The following is a 20,283-nucleotide window of genomic DNA, read 5'->3' as shown; positions in this document are numbered from 1 at the left end:
GCCCACCTACTTCTCAGAATAAAAGAAAAACAGTCTATACCAATACATACTATGAAATTTCAGAAAAAAGGGATAAAGAAGACACCCTAATAGCTTCTAAAATTAAAAATAAAACAAGCTATATTTGAAGGATTAGGAAAAAGAACAGCAATGGATTTTAAATCAGCAACCCATGAAGCTAGAAGACTGCAGGTCAATCAAAGAGTGAATAGAAAAAGGTTTTGGAAACGGAAGGACATACCCATTTCCAACCTTCTAGAAGGATACACTCCAGTGAAGTAAATGAAGCAGCAAAGAACAAAACGGTACAGGATTTAAGAAACAGGGATCAAACAAAGAATAACAAAGGGGAAAATCTCCAAACAGTGACTCTGCAGAAGGCCTAGGGCATGAGAGTTCAGATTGGGAAAGAGTACAACAATGCAAATTCTTTACTTTCTGAGCCACTAGGGAAGCCCCAAAATATGGAAATGAACACCCAAACAGCTCAAAGTTTTAAAAGTGGTTGTATTTGAGAGAGGAACAGAGGAGTAGGGGAAAAAACACTGAAGGACAGTTATTTTTTGAAAAGTATACTAAATAAATACAAGAATTTCTAAATTTATAAGTATATAAAATGACATTACATTAACCAAAGAAACAAAAATTAATTGGGATTAAAAAAAAGACTCTGTGGAACCCAAGTCTTTAACAGTCCATATATTGCCTTAACTTCTAATCTTCCATGTTTGAATTTAAGTTAAATATTACAGAATCTCAGGACTCATTAGGCTATATGGGAACTTCTTAAATTTTTGGAACAGTTTCTGAAGTAATATCTGATCTTTCTACATACCAATTCATCCTGCACATGACTTACAAGTAAATCAAACAACTTAAAATACAGTTTTCATCACCTCTCCTTCAAACAAGAACCTGTAATGATTTTCCATTTTTCATGGGATTGAGGTCAATTCTGGTATTTATGAAGGTTTAGGCTGACTTGATCTCATCTTCCTAATCCATATCGCTCCAAAGTGTACCCTCTACTTCTGTCAGGCAAATCTTTTCACCTTCTCTTCACAACATGCTGTTTTTTTACTGCCATCTCTTGTTAATGCTGTATCCTGAAAACGGAAAGCCCTCACCTAAATTTTACCTATTTTAAGGTTAAGCTCAAGTTCCATAACTTTCTGGAAGCTGCCACTTTAGCCTGCACTGACTCATCTCTTCTTCCAGACAGCGATTCAATCCTTGTTTCTTGTAATTTCAAAACTGTTGGCTCACTTTGAATGAGTCACGGGGTTTTATGCAAAGCCAGTCATATATGTATATATATATAAGAGAGGACTATTATTTGAACACTTAAAAAATTCAGTTTGATTGGAATTTCCTCAAAAGTAACCAGTTGTCCCCTAGCAGTAACCACCTACCAGTCAATAAAGGAAAAAATTAAAGCAGAAGTCACTGACCCCACAGCAAACTCCTCTGTCAGATCGCAAAGTTGACCTGAAGAGGCTGTGAGCAGGCTGTTCCCACAAGCACACTCAGGATGAGGGACAATCCCGAAGACATTTAACAAAGCATATCAGATCACAAGGGTCTGAAAGGTGCTTATGTAGGAACAGACCTGGATCCACTCAAAATTATTTATTTTTTAACTTTAAATTTTCGTATGTTAACCAATTTTCCTAACAAGTTACTTGCTTCATACCTTTTAACTAGTGGTTTTCTATCACAACATCACATTAGAGTAAAACTGATTTCAAAAACAATGCTACTGGTTACTGCATGTTATTACAACAATGACAATTTTACAGAAACACACACATCTGTACTTACTTCAATGATACATTTACTTTGGGTTTAAAATACGGTGCATTCTGGTCTGCCAGAAAAACGATTAAGTCATTTCCTAAAAGAGGCAAATACGTAACATCAGAAAAATGCTTCCCATTAAGACATCCAACCAGGGGTTACAAGAAGCTTTCTGGGCCCTGTTTTCAACAAGAAAACTTTTACTTTACTCCAATTTGTCTGCCCTATCAAGGATGGTCCTATCAGACTAACAAAATGGTGATTTATACAACAAATTCAATATTCAAAGCAGCAGAGAAACTATAAAGATGAACATGGAAAATATAGTTGGTCCTGCCTTCTCCTAGGAATTTGATCGACTGAAGAATTTGATTGACATAAAGAATATGCCTGTGTTAAGTCATACCCTCCCCAAACCTAACAACTTAAGCTCTTATAAGGCTGTTTAGTTCATTGCACAGATGTGTCACACCAAGAACACAGTAACTTCTTACTGTAGGCATCTGACTAACAAGGGTGTGATTTCGTATTTAAGCAGAAAAAAACTGAATCCTCCAAGACCAGTTCCTCTGGCTTCTAGAGATCCACCCCCACCCCAATGCATTTCTGGAATTCAATGAGCACTCATTGATTGGAACAGACTTTTCAAACTGTTTAGCCAAACACACGTCATCTTTAAAGTTAAAGGGAGAGTCTCTCTCCACTTCAGATGGAGTAGCTATGGGTTAGGCACTCTGCCCCCTTCCTGCAGTAAATGGAGTCATATAAAAACAGGGGAAGTACCCAAGGTCCAAGGTCCACCAGAAGCTCTGGGGTCCCAGAAAGGACTCCAAGAGATCTGGGCTAAGATCCTGTCAAACTTTGTATAAGTGCTTCACTTCCTTCTTTCACAGCCTTGACCTTAAATAGAACCTGTTTTCTGGGTACTCAAGAATACTAAGACCCTCTACTGCCCACTGTCAGCATCAAGATTTACCAAAAAATAGTTTAGTGATGGTTAAAGCAAAGAACTCCCAAGAACCTCAAGCAGGAAAATAAAGCAGAGATTTGGAAGAGGAGGATTGTGGCCAAAGCAAGGAGGTCTTCTGCCCACAAAAGACTAGGCAGCTCAGAAAAGAGAAAAACCTGCAGTTTGAGAATCCTCTTCCAAAGAGACACTGGGTTTATTTATTAGTGGTGCCTGCAAAATGCTTGAGTTAATTGTGGAGTGTTTCGTTCTTGGGAAGGAACAGTAGTTTCAAAGAAAGCTGGGACCCAAAGGGAGTGGAGCGTGAATTGGATTAATTAGGAGGTAGGGAGAAGTTCTTTACCAGAGGAAATTATCAAGTTGCACCTTTTCCAGTTCATCAAAGAGGAAGGGAGACTGGAGGAAGTTAAGGCAGTCAGGAATGAAGGGGCCTTGGGAAGGAACGTATAGAAAGCTAGAAAGACTCCAGGGGATCAGGAAGGACTCTGGAAGGGAGGTGATTCTATGAAGGGGGCGGGGTGCCTGAGTGAAGGCCGCGGTCTTCTCAATAAAACAAAACAAAACAAAAAAAAAACTGGGGTGTTTCTAGTGCGGTCAAACTGTGGAGTGGTCAAGCCAAGACGCGGGTTTGGAAAAGATAATAATAATAAAAAAAAAAGGTGGGGGGTGTTGTCAAGGAAATTGGAGATAAAGGGAGAAAGATAGGGCTGCTACAGAACGGCCGGGAAAAGCAGGAGAACCGGCCCCCAGGCAAGGGGCGTGGGGAACACCGGGAGGGGCACGCGGACAGAGGGGCCAGGCAAGCACTGACTTTCCCGCAGAACGAAGAGGTCCGTCTGCTTGTCAGAGTTGAGGTCTCCGAAGGCCGCCAGGGTGCCCCAGGCCTCGGCCCCAAAGAGCTCGGCCGTGACGTTGTGCAGCGCCCGCGCCGGGACCGGCCCGACTCCCAGCAGCGCGAGCCTCCCAAGCAGCAGGGCCAGCAGCACCCAAGAGTCCGGCAGCCGGCTCGCCGCCGCCATGGCAGCCCCTCCGCCCCAGCCCGCCGGCGCACTGCCGCGCTTCACGGCAGCCGGAAAGCACCGTGCCGCCGGCCGAGAGAGAAAGAGTGCGGCTCCGGCGCCCGCAGGGCCGCGGCCGGTTCTCTTCCTCTCCCCTAGGGCTGCCCCTCTGACACTCGGGAGGCCGCGGAGCGAGCTTGAAGCCGGCCCTCCGCTCACTTCCGGCCGGTGCGCCTCCCGACAGTGTCGCGCGCGGGGGCGGGGCCGGCCGGGCGGAGCTGACAGGCGGCCCCGGGGGTGGGGGCCACGGCGGCGGCCCGAGCGCGATGGCGGGGCTCATGGCCGATGTGAGCTGGAAGGTCTTGGAGCGAAGAGCCCGGACCAAGCGCTCAGGTTTGGCTGGCTAGGACGCCACCCCTTCCCTCGCACCACAGGGGTGCTCCCCCTCTAGCGCTTTGGGCGGGAGGCAGATCGGGGTCCTAGGATGAACCTGTGCCCGCGAGTTCTCCTTGGAAAGCAGACGGTGGTCCCTGACTTCCTCTCGATGTCTTCCCCCATTAGGTGGTGACCCCACCTTTACCCCGTTTTGCTTCCCCAGCTATATTTCGCGTGTGCTTCCCCTCGAAAAGTAGGTGGTGGTGCCGACTTAGTCTGGAGTCTTCTTAGAAATCAGACGGCGACCATATTCGACAGACTGCTGTCCGTACCTGTATTCCTCCCAGAAGAAAGAACGTTTCTTTCTTATGACTAGGGTCTGGTCCTAGAAAACCGGCGGTTGCTTGTTGCCTTATATTGTATCTCCTTTTTACACCACAAGTTCTGAGCTCTAGCCAGTTACCTATGTGGCAGCAATTGAGGGGGACGGGGTCTCAATGAAGGTTGTCACTCTGAGCTTAGTTAAGGCTCAGAAGGAAGTGGGCCCCTTCCCTGGGCAAGTGGCCCCAGGACACCTAGTTCTCAGTTGTGGCTCCCAAACCCGATGCCGCCTAGCTCAGAAGACGCTGCGCAGGCAGTTACAACAGTTCAAGTGTCCTGAACTGACTTGTTCAAATTGCAAAGTCACGACTTTGAAGTTAGCACTTGTGGCTGATAACTCATCTGAGAGCCAGGATTGAAACTTCTTATTCCTAGCTGGCTGGCTGTAATCGCGAGCTAAAAAGTGCCCCTATATACAGGAAAGATGGTGGAATGACCAAGTCTTCACCACTGACAATCTTCCCTTTTGAAGGATTGTTACTATTTGTTGGTTATTGCTGTTACTATATAAATTAGTTGGCTAAAGTCAAAGTTGATAATCTAATGACAGTAAAAAAAAAAAAAACACAGCTCTAGGAAAGCTAACTCTGCATTTGCATTGTTATTCAGGAGTTTGTTGTTTTTTTTTACAGCTAATACCACCCCATTATGTTTTGGCTTTTCCCATTTATGAAGTTCTTAGTTGTCTGTTGTGCAAACAACAGAGTGCTTAGCTTTTTTTTTTCCTTTGAAGAAAGTGTCTAATAAAATCATACAGGAGAAATTCAATGTTTCTTGCTTATTTCATTCTGTTTTAAACCTTAAAAATAGTTCTGCACATATTTACTTAGGGTTATAGCAAAACTACTGCTGAAGTATGAGAGAATTTTTCAAAAACGAATCCTTAGTATCAATGTTAAAATCAATACAGTTACTTACAGTAGTCAAATATGTTTGTTTCACACTGTTCTCAAATTTTTTGTGTCATATTGAATTATTTAGTTGACCACTAGCAATGAGTCTGTCTGGGCTATAAAAACTTTTATTGGGTTGATAATATCCCATCAAAGAGAGTAACTGGAGTTTTTTTACAGGAAACTGAGCCCTACCTTCAACATATATTTTTACGGCGTTTCTCTTTTCCTCTAATACACGTATAGGGTTTATTTTCTTCTCCAGTTTGAATTTCCTCTGAACTGCATGTCTTAACAGTCAACTTTGAAAACCTACCTTCTCTGTCTTTACTGAGAAAATAAAATTCAAATTTTAACTATTGTTGAATGTGGTCACTTAAATCCACTTTCATGTACAAAGTAGTTGAATACATTGTATAAATGTTGGATGTTCCTATGTGTTCACATCATAGCAGTAAAAGATACCATTGGAAAGCCCTCCAAATTAGTTGAGGTTTCAGAGTCTTCTCTGTGTAGACTGTAAAGTTTCTTAAGTGAATCATTGAGTTCTCCCTGATTCTGTTTGTTACTTTTAGAGGAGTATGTAAACTGAGTTTTGTTTGAAACTTGGACTAACCTGACTCAGACATACACACCACTGCAAAGTTCTGAGCCATTGTTACATAGTAGCATAATCACTTCACTGCTCAATAGAGTATGCTGCTCTTATGTAATAAGTGGCCATTATATATTTCCTGCCTCATCCATATAAGCAAATGTAATTTATCAAAGCAAAGAAAATCAAATTTTCTAGTCATAAAAGAGAAAATAAAATTATAATGAACCTCAATTATTGCCTTTGTTGCACACTGCATCATGTTAATAACTGCTTACACTGCTTTCAATTAATCTAACGCTGATTGCTTCTAACCTTCACTAAACAGTTTTGAAAATTGCTATAGTTTAGCCTGCGACGCTTATGATTAGAGTCAACAATTTGAAATGGCCACCTCACCTGATCCAGTCGTCCCTTCTTCACCAGCTTTCTTAAGGTCTGGTAAGTGTGTAGACCCCAAAAGGGTCACTCAGTAATTTTAAATATATTTGTTTCTGAAGGTTGCTGTCACCATATGATATCATTTTGGTTTTTATTTTCTCTTTGGTGGGCCCAAGCCTGAGCACCATTTCTGTTATTGTTGAGGTCAAGTTTGCACTGTGTGTTGAATGTAGTTTGTGGTGTAAGAGGCCTGAGAAGTGCAGAGTGGAGCCCCTGCCTTAACACTCTGTTTGATCAGGGGCCATTCCTCAGTATCTGGGAGCCTTAATTGTCACCTTTGTAGATAAAATGCTTCATCAGTAATTTTTGTATTCTTGCATAACAAAATAAATTTCATAAATTAGAAATTTTTGATCAACGTTCCAATTATTTTCTCTTCATTAACTCCCTGTGAAGTAGGTATTTTTATATGCATTTTCATAGGAAAGAGAAGCCCACAGAATTGAAGCAGTTGTCCCAGGTCCTGAAACTATTACCTTTCAAGGCTTTGAGATTTGTCTTCTATCCCATGGTTTGCCTTCTGTCCCAAGGCTTCCTTAGCTTGGAGGGGGTGTTGGTGCCCTGGCTCTTAGAGACCATTTTCAAGTTGGATTAAAGCTGGGGAATTGTTTCCCAGGTGAATGTTCTGGGTTTTGAAAAAAATTTGGAAGAGGTCCACACATTCAGAAAATACTACATATGGATTCCCATTAGGAACCTAGGCCTTTGAATGTATCCTAAATAGAAGGACTTTATTAAGTGGCCATGTAGGTGCAATGAAGACTGAACCACCTTGGGCCATTTGAAACCTGTTCTGTGCTTGAACACTGGGTAAAGCCTATTGGCTAGAGACAGCTTTGTCTTTAGTGTGCCTTAAGCAGACTATTCAAGCCTCAGGACTTATTAACAGATAGATGTGAGATGAGCCAGTTAGTGAAAAATTGTTTTTGACTTCACTATAACCATTCAGAAGTGGTTCCTCCCCCTCCATCCCTCCCCCCTACCCCCGCCACTTATTTAGATTTGTATTTCAAATCCTATTTTGGCAAGATGAAGGGGAAAATTCTTGAAGAACAGATAGAAAACACCTTAGAGAAGAATCACAAATAGAAGAAAACAAAGCTTATATTTTAAGGAAGGAGAATGATCCATGTCTTCAGTTGTCATCTGCTAAATGACAAAATAGTATATGTAACATTACCAATTGATTTCTGATTTAATCTTTGACCTAGGAGGACATCAGGACTCTATCTTTGAACTGCACTTTCTTTTAAGCACCAGACTCTGTTTTTCATCTTGGCTTTCCTAATAAGAGCTGGTGGATTTTCAGCACTGGCAGAATCATTCAATAGTTACAGGGAAATAGAATGCTAAAGGTATACTTTTATGTATCAGCAGTCCTGAAAATTTCAAAACCTAAGAACTATACAGCTTAAACAGTGTTTAAAGTCATATACAAGAAGTTGTTCTAGTACATATTATTAAATTGAAATAGAATGTGCCAAGAAACAAAATAGAAAAATACCAAACTTAATCATTATAAACCATTTTAGAAGGTGGATTCCATAAAAATTACTTTCAGTAGTGATGCTTGGGGTTTGTCTAACCAAAACTTAGTGATGACTGTAAAAAATACTTAAAACCTTTATCTGTTAAATAGAGTGGTTTGCATAGTTTATTTACTAATTGGGAAATACTGCATTTATGTTGGAAATGATTTGCTTTTTGCTATTGTAGTTCCTTGGGTGTTATCATTGTGGGAGAGTGTTTAACAGTGTGATTTCATTTAACAATCATTTTAAGGCATGTCTTGGGTTTATAGCTGAGCTTTTCCTTAGTACCTTCGGCTCGAAATTATTCAGAGTTACCAAAGTGAAAGCTAGTATCTTCATTTTGGAAAATTAGTTTCAAATATACCTAGATTATTTTATGCATTTCAACCCTCTTTATTCCTGCTGGATTTGTTTCTGCTACGTTTCTTTTTATTTCTACTGTTTATTGAATTTTGTGTGTCCTTCATTTCTGCGTGTGCATGCTTGAGTTGTGATGTGACTGCTAATGTGTCAGTATGTGCTGTGCTTGAAGATGCTTTCTTTATTTTGACTGCTTAAATCCAAAATGAGATCTTGATGTCCAGATTTTTCTTTAAAGAACTTCTGGGCAAAGCATACAGGACAATGAATTTATAGGCAAATTCCACAACCAAAATGAATTAACTAATTACTAGGTAAAGAGTGTAGCATCCAGTAACTTAGATTGCTTCCGTTTCTCATTTGACTACTGCAGTTCTGTATTAGGTTAGCAGAGTTTGTCAGCTAGAGCAATCACTGTAATTGACATTACAGTTTAGGTATTTGTAGTAATTGTTTTGGCATTTTGTGATGAGGTAAGAAATGTCTCAGCATTTTTAGTTTTATTCTTAGATGACAAGATAATTAAAAAATCATACCCTACAATGAATCATTGGTTTATCTCTATCTTGGCTCTGTATGTTTATGAGCATCTAAAGGAGTTTAGATGAGTTTTTTTTAGATTGCGTTTTTTTCATTACTTACTTCTTTTTAGGTTCTTTGATTAATTTGATTTGATTTTGAAGGGAATATCAATACCTGGTCAAATTTTATTGTATATTTTGGGCAGAACTCAACTTTTTATTTTGTGTGTCTGACACTCTCTTCTTTTTGGTCACTTATTTAGCAGATTTATTTTCAGCCTAATATAATAGTCAACTGCTTATTGAGGGTTTTTTGTTGTTGTTGTTGTTTTTGTTTAGTTTTTGTCTTAAAGAGACCATAGGCCTGAGGTTCCTGAACTGTTAGGTGTTGTGGCACCTTCTAAGAGCCTAAGGAAAGCATACACATTTTGTGTTCAGCTATTCCTGAATCTGGTGGCTCAGAGGTTAACGCGTCTGCCTCCAATGCGGGAGACCCGGGTTCGATCCCTGGGTCGGGAAGATCCCCTGGAGAAGGAAACGGTAACCCACTCCAGTATTCTTGCCTTGAGAATCCCATGGACGGAGAAGCCTGGTTAGGCTACAGTCCACGGGGTCACAAAGAGTCGGACACGACTGAGCGACGGAACAGAACAGAATCATATACTCAGGCCTGAGATTTACTCCCAGGAAACTCAAAGCCCTTCTCTGGTGTTGACTCTTCTGTTCTCTCGCCCACACCCCCTTGTTTGTATTCCTGAATCTAATCCTGGCTCTGTTTACTATTTGTTTGATCTTGAGCAAGTTACTTTACATCTTTGAGACTTGGTTTCCTTCTCTGTAAAATAAGGGTCATAAAACTTACCTGAAGGGATTATTGTGAAGCAGGGCACTCAAAGCTGGTGCTCTGAGACAACTCAGAGGGTTGGGGTGGGGAGAGAGGAGGGTGTGGGGGGGTTCAAGATAGGGTAGAAACATGTACACCCGTGGCTGATTCATTTTGATGTATGGCAAAAACCACCACAATATTGTAAAGTAATTCAGTTCAGTTCAGTCGCTCAGTTGTGTCCGACTCTTTGCGACCCCATGAACCACAGCACACCAGGCCTCCCTGTCTATCACCAGCTCCCGGAGTCCACCCAAACCCATGTCCATCGAGTCGGTGATGCCATCCAACCATCTCATCCTCTGTCGTCCCTTCCTCCTCCTGCCCTCAATCTTTCCCAGCATCAGGGTCTTTTCAAATGAGTCAGCTCTTCGTATCAGGTGGCCAAAGTATTGGAGTTTCACCTTCAGCATCAGTCCTTCCAATGAACACCCAGGACTGATCTCCTTTAGGATGGGCTGGTTGTATCTCCTTGCAGTCCAAGGGACTCTCAAGAGTCTTCTCCAACACCACAGTTCAAAAGCATCAATTCTTCAGTGCTCAGCCTTCTTTATAGTCCAACTCTCACATCCATACATGACCACTGGAAAAATCATAGCCTTGACTAGACGGACCTTTGTTAACAAAGTAATGTCTCTGCTTTTTAATATGCTGTCTAGGTTGGTCATAACTTTCCTTCTAAGGAGCAAGCGTCTTTTAATTTCACAGCTGCAATCACCATCTGCAGTGATTTTGGAGCCCAGAAAAATAAAGTCAGCCACTGTTTCCACTGTTTCTCCACCTATTTGACATGAAGTGATGGGACTGGATGCCATGATCTTAGATTTCTGAATGTTGAGCTTTGAGCTAAGTAAAGTAATTAGCTTCCAGTTAAAATAAATTAATTTTAAAAAGCACTTTATATTTAGTAGCTGCCCAATAAATTCTATTTTTTATCTTTCCTAAAAATATGTTTAACAATATTGCTGGTTTGGTATTTAAGAATGATTTTACAAAAGCAAACATGGTTGCTTATCACTTTTCCTTATTTTGACATAACCTCATGGAAGTTGTTTGATTAAGAAGGCTAGTCATGATAAAATACAATTGGATGGAATCAGATTAAAACAATCTACCACTTGTTTTAATCTAAGTCTGTTCATTTTTGTTAGTGATCATTGCAAGTTTAAGTAAATTGTTTCCGAGAGTTTCCATAGAAACTCAGACAGGAGTGCGATCATTATATACAATTAGAAGAGATATTTGGCTTATATTGGATATGCTATGGGTTCCCTTCATGTAGAATGGAATTTTGAGGAGCACTTGTAAATTGTTTCCTGCTGGGAGCTCTGATCTCTTCTTACTATGTCCTGCCCTGAAATCTTATAAGATTTACGAAATAGAAACCATATGATATCACTTAGCTATCTTGGCATGAATCTTATTGACCTTAAAGCTTATTCTCTTTCTCTGTCATTTGTTGTTCAGTTGCTCAGTCATGTCCGACTGCGACTCTGTGGACTGCAGCATGCCAGGCTTCCCTGTCCTTCACAATCTCCTGGAATTTGTTCAAACTCATGTTCATTAAGTCGATGGTGCCATCCAACCATCTCATCCTCTGTTACCCCCTTCTCCTTCTACTTTCAATCTTTCCCAGCATCAGGGTCTTTTCCAGTGAGTTGGCTCTTTGCATTAGGTGGTCAAAGTATTGGAGCTACAGCTTCAGCATCAGTCTTTCCAATGAATATTCAGGATTGATTTCCTTTAGAATTGACTGGTTTGATCTCCTTGCTTTCCAAGGGACTCTCAAGAGTCTTCTTCAGCACCACATTTTGAAAGCATCAATTCTTCAGTGCTCAGCCTTCTTTATGGTCTAACTCTCACATCCATACATAACTCCTGGAAAGACCATAGCTTTGACTATATGGACCTTTATTGGCAAAGTGATGTCTCTGCTTATGAATATGCTCTCTAGGTTTGTCATAGCTTTTCTCCCAAAGGAAGCATCTTTTAATACCATGGCTGCGGTCACTGTCTGCAGTGATTTTGGAGCCCAAGAAAATAAATTCTGTCAGTTTCCATTTTTCCCCCATCTATTTGCCATGAAGTGGTGGGACCAGATACCATGATCTTTGAATGCTGAGTTTTAAGCCAGCTTTTTCACTGTCTTCTTTCACCTTCATCAAGAGCCTCTTTAGTTCCTCTTTGCTTCCTGCCATTAGGGTGGTAGAATGATTATTTCTTGCATCTTGGAAATGTTCACTGCTTTTCTCTCACTCAGTCATGTCAAATTAACTAATGTTTAGTGGACCTCTCTGATGTTGTGGAAAGTCTGTAATACAGTTGGCCCTCTGTTGGTTCTACAATCTGAGAAAGCAGAAGTCCGACACAACCATGCCGTTTTACTTAAGGGACTTGAGCAGCCATGGTTTTTGGTGTGATTGGCAGGGGTGATGTGGTCCTGGATCCAATCACTGGTGGATACCAAAGGACAGTCTTAATTCCAATCTTAGAGATACTGATAAATGATAAAGGTCTTAAAGAGGAGCTTATAACCTGATGGAACTTTTTGCAAAGCTAAAGATGACTTCAGTGCTTTTGCATGCCTATAGTCTCTAACAAGTATTTGTTTCCTATTTAACTTTGCTACCTATAGCCATCACCTCCCATTGTACCACCTCTCTACCTAGTCTGTTCTCCAAGCTTTTATTTTTCTAAAGTAAAGAACTGATCCTGTTATTCCTTTGACTGGATGACAAGCACCACTTGTCAGCTCTGTATTTTCTGCAGGATTAGCATGGGGCTTCAGAGAAGGCATCTCTGAAAGTGACATTTCAGCTGAAGGAGGATATAGGAGTCAAATGAGAAGTTGGGGTAAAGAGTGTCCTAGTATAGGATCTTGGGGGTAGATAGAGCTGGGTATTTGAGAACAGTACCCTCAAAGTTCAAAACATTATGAATAACAATAATAAGAAAGAGAGGATGACTGTGAGGGGGAGGGTGCTGGGAGGCTTGAAAATGCCTGAATTTTACTGTAATCGGAAGGGAAAGCTATGGAAAATTTGAAATAATAGAGTGATAAGACTTGAGCAATATTTTATGAAGATCCTCTGGCTATTATGCAAATAAATTGGAAAGTGGTAAGAAGGCAGGGAGCAGCCTCATGGTGTGTGGTCTGTGTCCCTCTCTCTGCATTTAGCGATTAAAAGTAGAAGTGCTAGGCATATGGGACACTCAGCCCTTCTTTGATAATAAATGACAGTGGAAGCACAGATATTGACTCTGTCATCAGAACAGATTCAGCCTAGATTCAGAAACTGGCCTCCTTGATCATCTACCATTTTTGTATGTATCTTTGACTCAACAGAGTAACTTTGAGAATGTGGCCAAATCTAATACAGGAAAATTTTCTGTGTCTCCGTCTAGCAAATAGATTCACATCTTATTTTTACATTATTTGTGCATATTTTAAAGTGGAGGTTAACCATTCTGTTTCTGAGGACCACACCAAGAGCTGCCATATCTTTCTCGGTTTAGGCTGAAAGAGATATAAACATTTGATTTACCTGTTAGAAGATATTGGGTTTGTAGGAGATGTAAATATTCCTTTGTTTTTACTGGTAAAACTTATGAAATTAAGATATGTCTTTTTTTTTTTTCTTTTGAGTCTTGAAGATAGACCCAAAGAAATTTGAAACTAATCCTAGACTAGAAAACACATAAAAGAAAACTGTAGCTGCACATGTTGTATACTTGGTCTTGAAAATTCAATAAATGCTTTTTGATTGTTCATTGTAATTTTCTGTGATACGTTTCTAATAAATTTGCACTTGTTCTTATTTTTGTCACAATTGGCCTTGACTGCCTTGATTAGCAGTTGTTTTAAAAAGGTGAAAACAGTTTCTTTTTACCAACGATGAGACTTTATCTTAGTCATTTGAAAAGAATTAGTTTATTTTTAATTTCTTGATTCTCTTTCAGTTCATATTTCACAAATTTCTTGAGGATGTTGCCTTTTATTGATGAACAGATATATTAAGGGACTTCCAGAATCAGTGAGAATCTTTTTACATATATAATTGAAATTGGCTATTTTTATTGGTTCTGATATATGTGTTGTCATCTTTCAAACTTTACACAATTAGTTTTGTCTTTCAAAATATACATCAATTAGTTTTTGTTATAAAATTTTTTAAAGCTTATTGTTTTAATTGTTGTACTTCATTATCAATAACCTCATACCATTTCCATGGCATTCCTTTTCAACCATTCAAGTCTTATAGGACTTGAATTTTTTCAAATATTTAAGCCCTGGTCTTAGGATGAACTGTCATGTTATTATTGGTGTGGTAGCTTTAGTCTGTGGTTAGAGCTGTGAATGTAGACTGGCAAGAACAGGCCCAGAGTTTGGGACTGGGCAGTTGAGCTTTGGATAGTCCTTCACATATGTGTTCTTTCTCTTTCTTGTATGTTTTGAAAACATGCTCTTCTCAGGTGCATCACTTGTATTCAAAATTTCGTTTCTATCCTCTTCCAGCAGTTGAGCCACTGAAGAAATTTCTATATATTTAAATTATATTTTTTTCAATGTGGTTACATTAACTTTTGAATTTTGATCATAGATACCTGATGGTTGATTATAGTTATAAATCACTAGTATGATGAAAAGATGCCTTTGGCTTGAAGCTGCTTCAGTCAGTGGACTGTTTTTTCTGTGGCGTGTTTAGTCTGTGTGTAACAGAGCACAGTGAGCTCAGCCCTTAGTACAGTAGCCATTGCTATGCCTCATTACTCTGCACCCTGTCACCAGGCAGTGGGTCCTGCTCAGCCATTGGTTGGTGCCTCAGAGTGTCCTGCCCACCAGCAGCCACTGTCAGTGAGCGACTGTTAGTGGTCCTGCTCAGCTATTGGACAGCACAGCTGTGGGCCCCACGTGCAAGCAGCCAACTGTTCAGGAGTGACAGTTAGTGAGGGGAATTAGACGACAATGGAGTGGTGGTTGTGAGGTGGAGACTGAGGTAAGAGGCGGATCCTGGCCTTCTCAGGGAAGCTCTCCAGCTTACCCAGCCTTGGGCCAGTGGGTGAACTGGGGGGCCCAGAGAACAAGTTTAGGGCTGTGTTCTGTAGGGCTTCAGAGCCATCCACTAGTCTTGGCCCAGGCCTTGAGACAGTGGTAAACCTCTCCCCCATCCTTATCTCTGCTACCTAATAGCAGTGGCAGTCTGGCTGGGTCACAGTCTATGGGACCTGGTCCCCACTATTCAGGTGGCCTGAGGAGCCCAGGGCCAGTTGTATTGGGCACCTGGCTCTCTCAGAGATGACTGCTGGGTCGAGTCTGGGGATCTGGCCCTGAGGGAGCTCCCAGCTGAGCTCTGCCTCCTGTTAGCTAGGACTAGGACCTTGAAAGGTGAAAGTTGTGCCTTGGGACTTGGCCCTTTCTTGTTAGGACAGAAAGTAACATTCTTTGGTAGAGATTTACAGAAACATTGTTACCTGACCTTAACTTCAAGAACAAAGAATATGATACCAAGAAGTTTGCAAAACAACTAACCACGCCCTTCTCACCTTTTGATTTTTAAAGGTCTTTGATGAAAGCTTTCAGTAAGTTTGAGGTTCTTAGAGCATGAGCCACCCATCTCTTTGCTTGACCCAGTAATAAACCTTTCTGTCTTCCAGACTCCAGTGTTTTAGTATTATTTGGCCTCACTGTGCATCAGGCACACGGACTTGTGTTGTTCAGTAACATACAGGGCAGGTTATTCTTTTTGATTATTAAAAATTTTAATAATTTATGTATAAACTTTTTAACAGCTTCTAGTTTATGCTGATTTCAGTTTCATATTTTCTTTTTTCATGTATTCTGAATATGTTACTGTCATGAATTTTTATCTGTGTAAACAAAGGACAGTTGTGCAAATCAGGTTAAAAATTAAGGTCAGTGAACTGAACTGATAAACTTACTGTGATGTTTGATTTTAAACATTTTGATAGAAGCATTTACTGATATATTTATTTCAAGGATGGAAATTTTGGCTCAGGTATCAAGCAGCCTGTGTGCAGGGGTATGTGTGGTATTTGTGTGTATATGATTTGGCTGTAGACATTGCTGTCTTAATGTAGGTGGCCTTACTATATTCTTTCTCCTTAAGCAAAAGCAACATATAAGTTTTGAACAACAAAGCAACCTGTGGCTGATTGATTCCAAACTGGGCAACACTGTTAGGTTTTGACCATTAGGGAGCTTTGGGTTTGTTAAGTGACTTCACCTAGAAATTTGTAGTAGGAAACCTGGAGCTCTAGAGAAAATACACTGTTCATCATTAATCGTTAGGCTTTGCTTATGACGTAGCGTAATATTTATGTACCATTGCGTGACATCAACTTTCATACGTCTAAGGACATTTTAAATATATATCTTATTTAAAAATAACTTTTAAAGATTTTAGTTTTTAAACAAAATGTCATTTGGTATTATGCTATGCATTGGTAGAAAGCATTGATCATTTCTATTGATATATATATATATTTTGCTTTGAAAGGATTTATTCCATTCAGATTGAACCTTCTAAATATGACTCATATAAGCGAGTTGATTTTAGACCTTTACCTTTTTTTGTGTTAAACATCATCTAAATGGTCTCCTGATAACAATGAATTGTCCATGTTAAATATCTGTAATAGAGGTATTTAAAATGCTTGCTTATTTTCTTAATTTACATAGTTCTGACAGTAGTTTTCTTTGCTTTGTGGAATCCTTTTATGAGTTTTTATCTGTTTTTCTATCAGTTCTGAGATTCTTATGTTTGGTATATTGTTTTCATGAAAATGCTCAATAAAGCACAATTAACTAGTTATACTCACCTAATCCCGATTCTCAATAGGCTTGTAGCTTTGATAATAAGCATTTGCTCAATGACTGCAAGGATTAAAAAAAAAATAATCCTAGCAGGATGCAAGGTTAATTAAATAACTAAGGATAAGAAATTTATCACTAGATTCTCCTCCTGTATTACTCTATATGATCTTGATATTTGTGCCTAAGACAAATATAAGCCTTTCCTCAGTCAAATTTTTCTGTCTTTCTAATATTTCTTGAATATTCATTCTTTTCTGCATCCCTGCTGTCACTATCTTAATTCAAGGCTCTAGAATGAATGTTTTAACCAAAAGTGGACTCTTTTGTCTAGGACTTACCACTTTCTGCAATCTTTCATACTGCCAACAGTTATCTTTCTAAAGTTTGGATCATATCATAGGAAGCCATTACATCAACCTCCCCAGTGGTTCTCCATTATCTAAAGGATAAATTTCAAACCTGGATTCTACTGAAGCATATTTCACTGTTGGATACCTTTCCATCTTTCATACCATCCAGACTTATGGATACCTTTCCACCTTCCTCTCCCATATACAACTCTCTGCTACAGGGCTTTATTTTCCATTTGTTTTTGAATAGAACATATTTTCACACTAAACATACTTAACGCCACTGGTCAAGTCCAGAAAGGTACAAAGTTCAAATTCAAAAAAGTAGTATGATAAATGAAGGAAAATAGTGAACCTAGTGTTAATAAGTTTAGGACTTGATTAGGGCATTCTTGATTGGTCTTTAACTTTGGACAGCATATCCAGGGCAAAATTGCATGTCTTTGACTTCATTTTGCCCCTTGCTTAAATGTCTTAAGCACTTTCTATGTACTGATTTTTCCTTCCCTTGAGCGAAAAATGGAAGAAATCACATAGATTATTTATATTTTTATAAAAATATAGGTCGTCAGTTCAGTTCAGTAGCTCAGCCGTGTCTGACTCTTTGCAACACTGGACTGCAGCATGCCAGGCTTCCCTGTCATCACCAACTCGTGCAACTTACTCAAACTCACGTCCATTGAGTTGGTGATGCCATCCAACCATCTCATCCTCTGTGGTCCCCTTCTCTCCCGCCTTCAATCTTTCTCAGCATCAGGGTCTTTTCAAATGACTCAGTTCTTTGGATTTGGAGAAGGCAATGGCAGCCTACTCCAGTAGGTTGGCCTGGAAAATTCCATGTATGGAGGAGCCTGGTAGGCTGCAGTCCATGGGGTCTCTAAGAGTTGGATACAACTGAGTGAATTAACTTTCACTTTTCACTTTCATGCATTGGAGAAGGAAGTGGCAACCTACTCCAGTGTTCTTGTCTGGAGAATCCCAGGGACAGGGGAGCCTGGCGGGCTGCCATCTATGGGGTCTCACAGAGTCAGGCATGACTGAAGTGACTTAGCAGCAGCAGCAGTAGTTCTTCACATCAGGTAGCCAAAGTATTGGAGTTTCTGCTTCAGCATCAGTCCTTCCAATGAATATTCAGGACTGACTTCCTTTAGAATGGACTGGTTGGATCTCCTGGCAGTCCAAGGAACTCTCAAGAGTCTTCTCCAACACCACAGTTCAAAAGCATCAATTCTTCAGTGCTCAGGTTTCTTTATAGTCTCACTTTCATCTTCATAAACGATTACTGGAAAAACCATAGCTGCAACCAGATGGACCTTAGTTGACAAAGTAATGGCTCTGCTTTTTAATATGCTGTCTAGGTTGGTCACAACTTTTCTTCCAGGCAGCGAGCATCTTTTAATTTCATAGTTGCAGTCACCATTCTCAGTGATTTTGGAACCCCAAAAAATAAAGTCTGACACTGTTTCCACTGTTTCTCCATCTATTTGCCATGAAGTGATGGTACTGGATGCCATGATCTAAGTTTTCTGAATGTTGAGCTTTAAGCCAACTTTTTTCACTCTTCTCTTTCACTTTCATCAAGAGGCTCTTCACTTCTTCACTTTCTGCCATAAGGGTGGTGTCATCTGCATATCTGAGGTTATTGACATTTCTCCCAGCAGTCTTGATTCCAGCTTGTGCTTCACCCAGCCCAGTGTTTCTCATGATGTACTCTGCATATAAGTTAAATAAGCAGGGTGACAATATATAGCCTTGACGTACTCCTTTCCCGATTTGGAACCAGTCTGTTGTTCCATATCCAGTTCTAACTGTTGCTTCCTGACCTGCATACAGATTTTTCAAGAGGCAAGTCAGGTGGTCTGGTATTCCCATCTCTTGAGGAATTTTCCACATTTTGTTGTGATCCACATAATCGAAGGCTTTGGTGTAGTCAATATATCAGAAGTAGATGCTTTTCTGGAACTCTTTTGCTTTTTTGATGATCCAGTGGATGATCGAATGGACTGAAATGGGTGAATTTAACTCAGATAACCATTATATCTACGACTGTGAGCAAGAATCCCTTAGAAGAAGTGGAGTAGCCTTCATAGTCAACAAAAGAGTCCGAAATGCAGTACTTATATGCAGTCTCAAAAATGACAGAAAGATCTCTATTCATTTCTAAGGCAAACCATTCAGTATCACAGTAATCTAAGTCTATGCCTCAACCAGTAACGCTGAAGAAGCTGAATTTGAACAGTTTTATGAAGACCTACAAGACCTCCTAGAACTAACACCCCGAAAAGATGTCCTTTTCATTATAGGGGACTGGATGCAAAAGATACCTGGAGTAACAAGCAAATTTGGCCTTGGAGTACAAAATGAAGAAGGTCAAAGGCTAACAGAGCTTTGCCAAGAGAACACACTGGTCCTAGCAAACACCCTCTTCCAACAACACAAGAGACACATGGACATGACCAGATGGTCAATACCAAAATCAGATTGATTATGTTCTTTGCAGCCAAAGTTGGAGAAGTTCTATACAATCGGCAAAAACAAGACCGGGAGCTGACTTGGCTCAAATCATGAACTCCTTATTGCCAAATGCAGATGTAAATTGAAGAAAGCAGGGAAAACCACTAGACCATTCAGGTATGATCTAAACCAAATCCCTTTTCATTATACAGTAGAGGAGACGAAGAGATTCAAGGGATTAGATCTGATAGAGTGCCTGAACTATGGACAGAGATTCCTGACTTTGCACAGGAGGCAGTGAAAAGAACAACCCAAGGAAAAGAAATGCAAAAAGGCAAAATGGTTGTCTGAGGAGGCCTTACAAATAGGTGAGAAAAGAAAACACATGCAGGGCAAAAGAGGAAAAATATACGCGTCTGAATGTGGAGTTCCAAAGAATAGCAGGGAGAGATAGGAAAGCCTTCTTCAGTGATTAATGCAGAGAAATAGAGGAAAATAATAGAATGGGAAAGACTAGATATCTCTTCAAGAAAATTAGAGATAACGGGAACATTTCAGGCAAAGATGGGCTCGATAAAGGACAGAAATGGTATGGCCTAACAGAAGCAGACAGTCCATTCTAAAGGAGATCAATCCTGGGTATTCATTGGAAGGACTGATGCTAAAGCTGAAACTCCAATACTTTGGCCACCTCATGCGACGAGTTGACTCACTGGAAAAGACTCTGATGCTAGGAAAGGTTGGGGGCGGGAGGAGAAGGGGATGACAGAGAATGAGATGGCTGGATGGCATCACCGACTCTGTGGACATGAGTTTGAGAGAACTCCGGGAGTTGGTGATGGACAGGGAGGCCTGGCGTGCTGTGATTCATGGGGTCGCGGAGAGTCGGACACGACTGAGC

General features: G+C 40.3%; 2 protein-coding genes across 8 annotated transcripts in view; one reads left to right on the top strand and one right to left on the bottom strand.

Moving 5' to 3' along the window:
- The window catches only part of ITFG1 (integrin alpha FG-GAP repeat containing 1), a 308,578-nt gene extending 304,593 nt beyond the window's left edge, over positions 1 to 3,985 (bottom strand). Inside the window, exons 1-2 of one of the 2 annotated variants that reach the window (XM_055412847.2) lie at positions 3,576 to 3,985; positions 1,822 to 1,894 (exon numbers count right to left, since the gene is read on the bottom strand). In XM_055412847.2, the coding sequence (XP_055268822.1) occupies positions 1,822 to 1,894; positions 3,576 to 3,783 (281 nt within the window). In that variant the 5' untranslated portion in view covers positions 3,784 to 3,985. The remainder of the gene's footprint in view (positions 1 to 1,821; positions 1,895 to 3,575) is intronic. The other variant, XM_088830526.1, reaches the window with a different exon arrangement.
- A 15-nt stretch (positions 3,986 to 4,000) lies between these two features.
- PHKB (phosphorylase kinase regulatory subunit beta) overlaps positions 4,001 to 20,283 on the top strand; it is a 233,431-nt gene continuing 217,148 nt past the window's right edge. For 3 of the 6 annotated variants that reach the window (XM_088830525.1, XM_055412841.2, XM_055412846.2), the window contains exons 1-2: positions 4,074 to 4,155; positions 6,433 to 6,447. In XM_088830525.1, the coding sequence (XP_088686651.1) occupies positions 4,089 to 4,155; positions 6,433 to 6,447 (82 nt within the window). In that variant the 5' untranslated portion in view covers positions 4,074 to 4,088. Of the gene's footprint in view, positions 4,156 to 6,334; positions 6,448 to 20,283 lie in introns of all 6 variants that reach the window. The other 3 variants (XM_055412843.2, XM_055412842.2, XM_055412844.2) reach the window with 2 other exon arrangements.

Source organism: Moschus berezovskii, chromosome 22 (assembly GCF_049115385.1).
Source record: "Moschus berezovskii isolate FMDL1 chromosome 22, NW_MosBer_1.0, whole genome shotgun sequence".
Taxonomy (NCBI): Eukaryota; Metazoa; Chordata; class Mammalia; order Artiodactyla; family Moschidae; genus Moschus; species Moschus berezovskii.
Note: the sequence above shows the minus strand (reverse complement) of the source record. Positions and strands in the feature narration are given on the sequence as shown.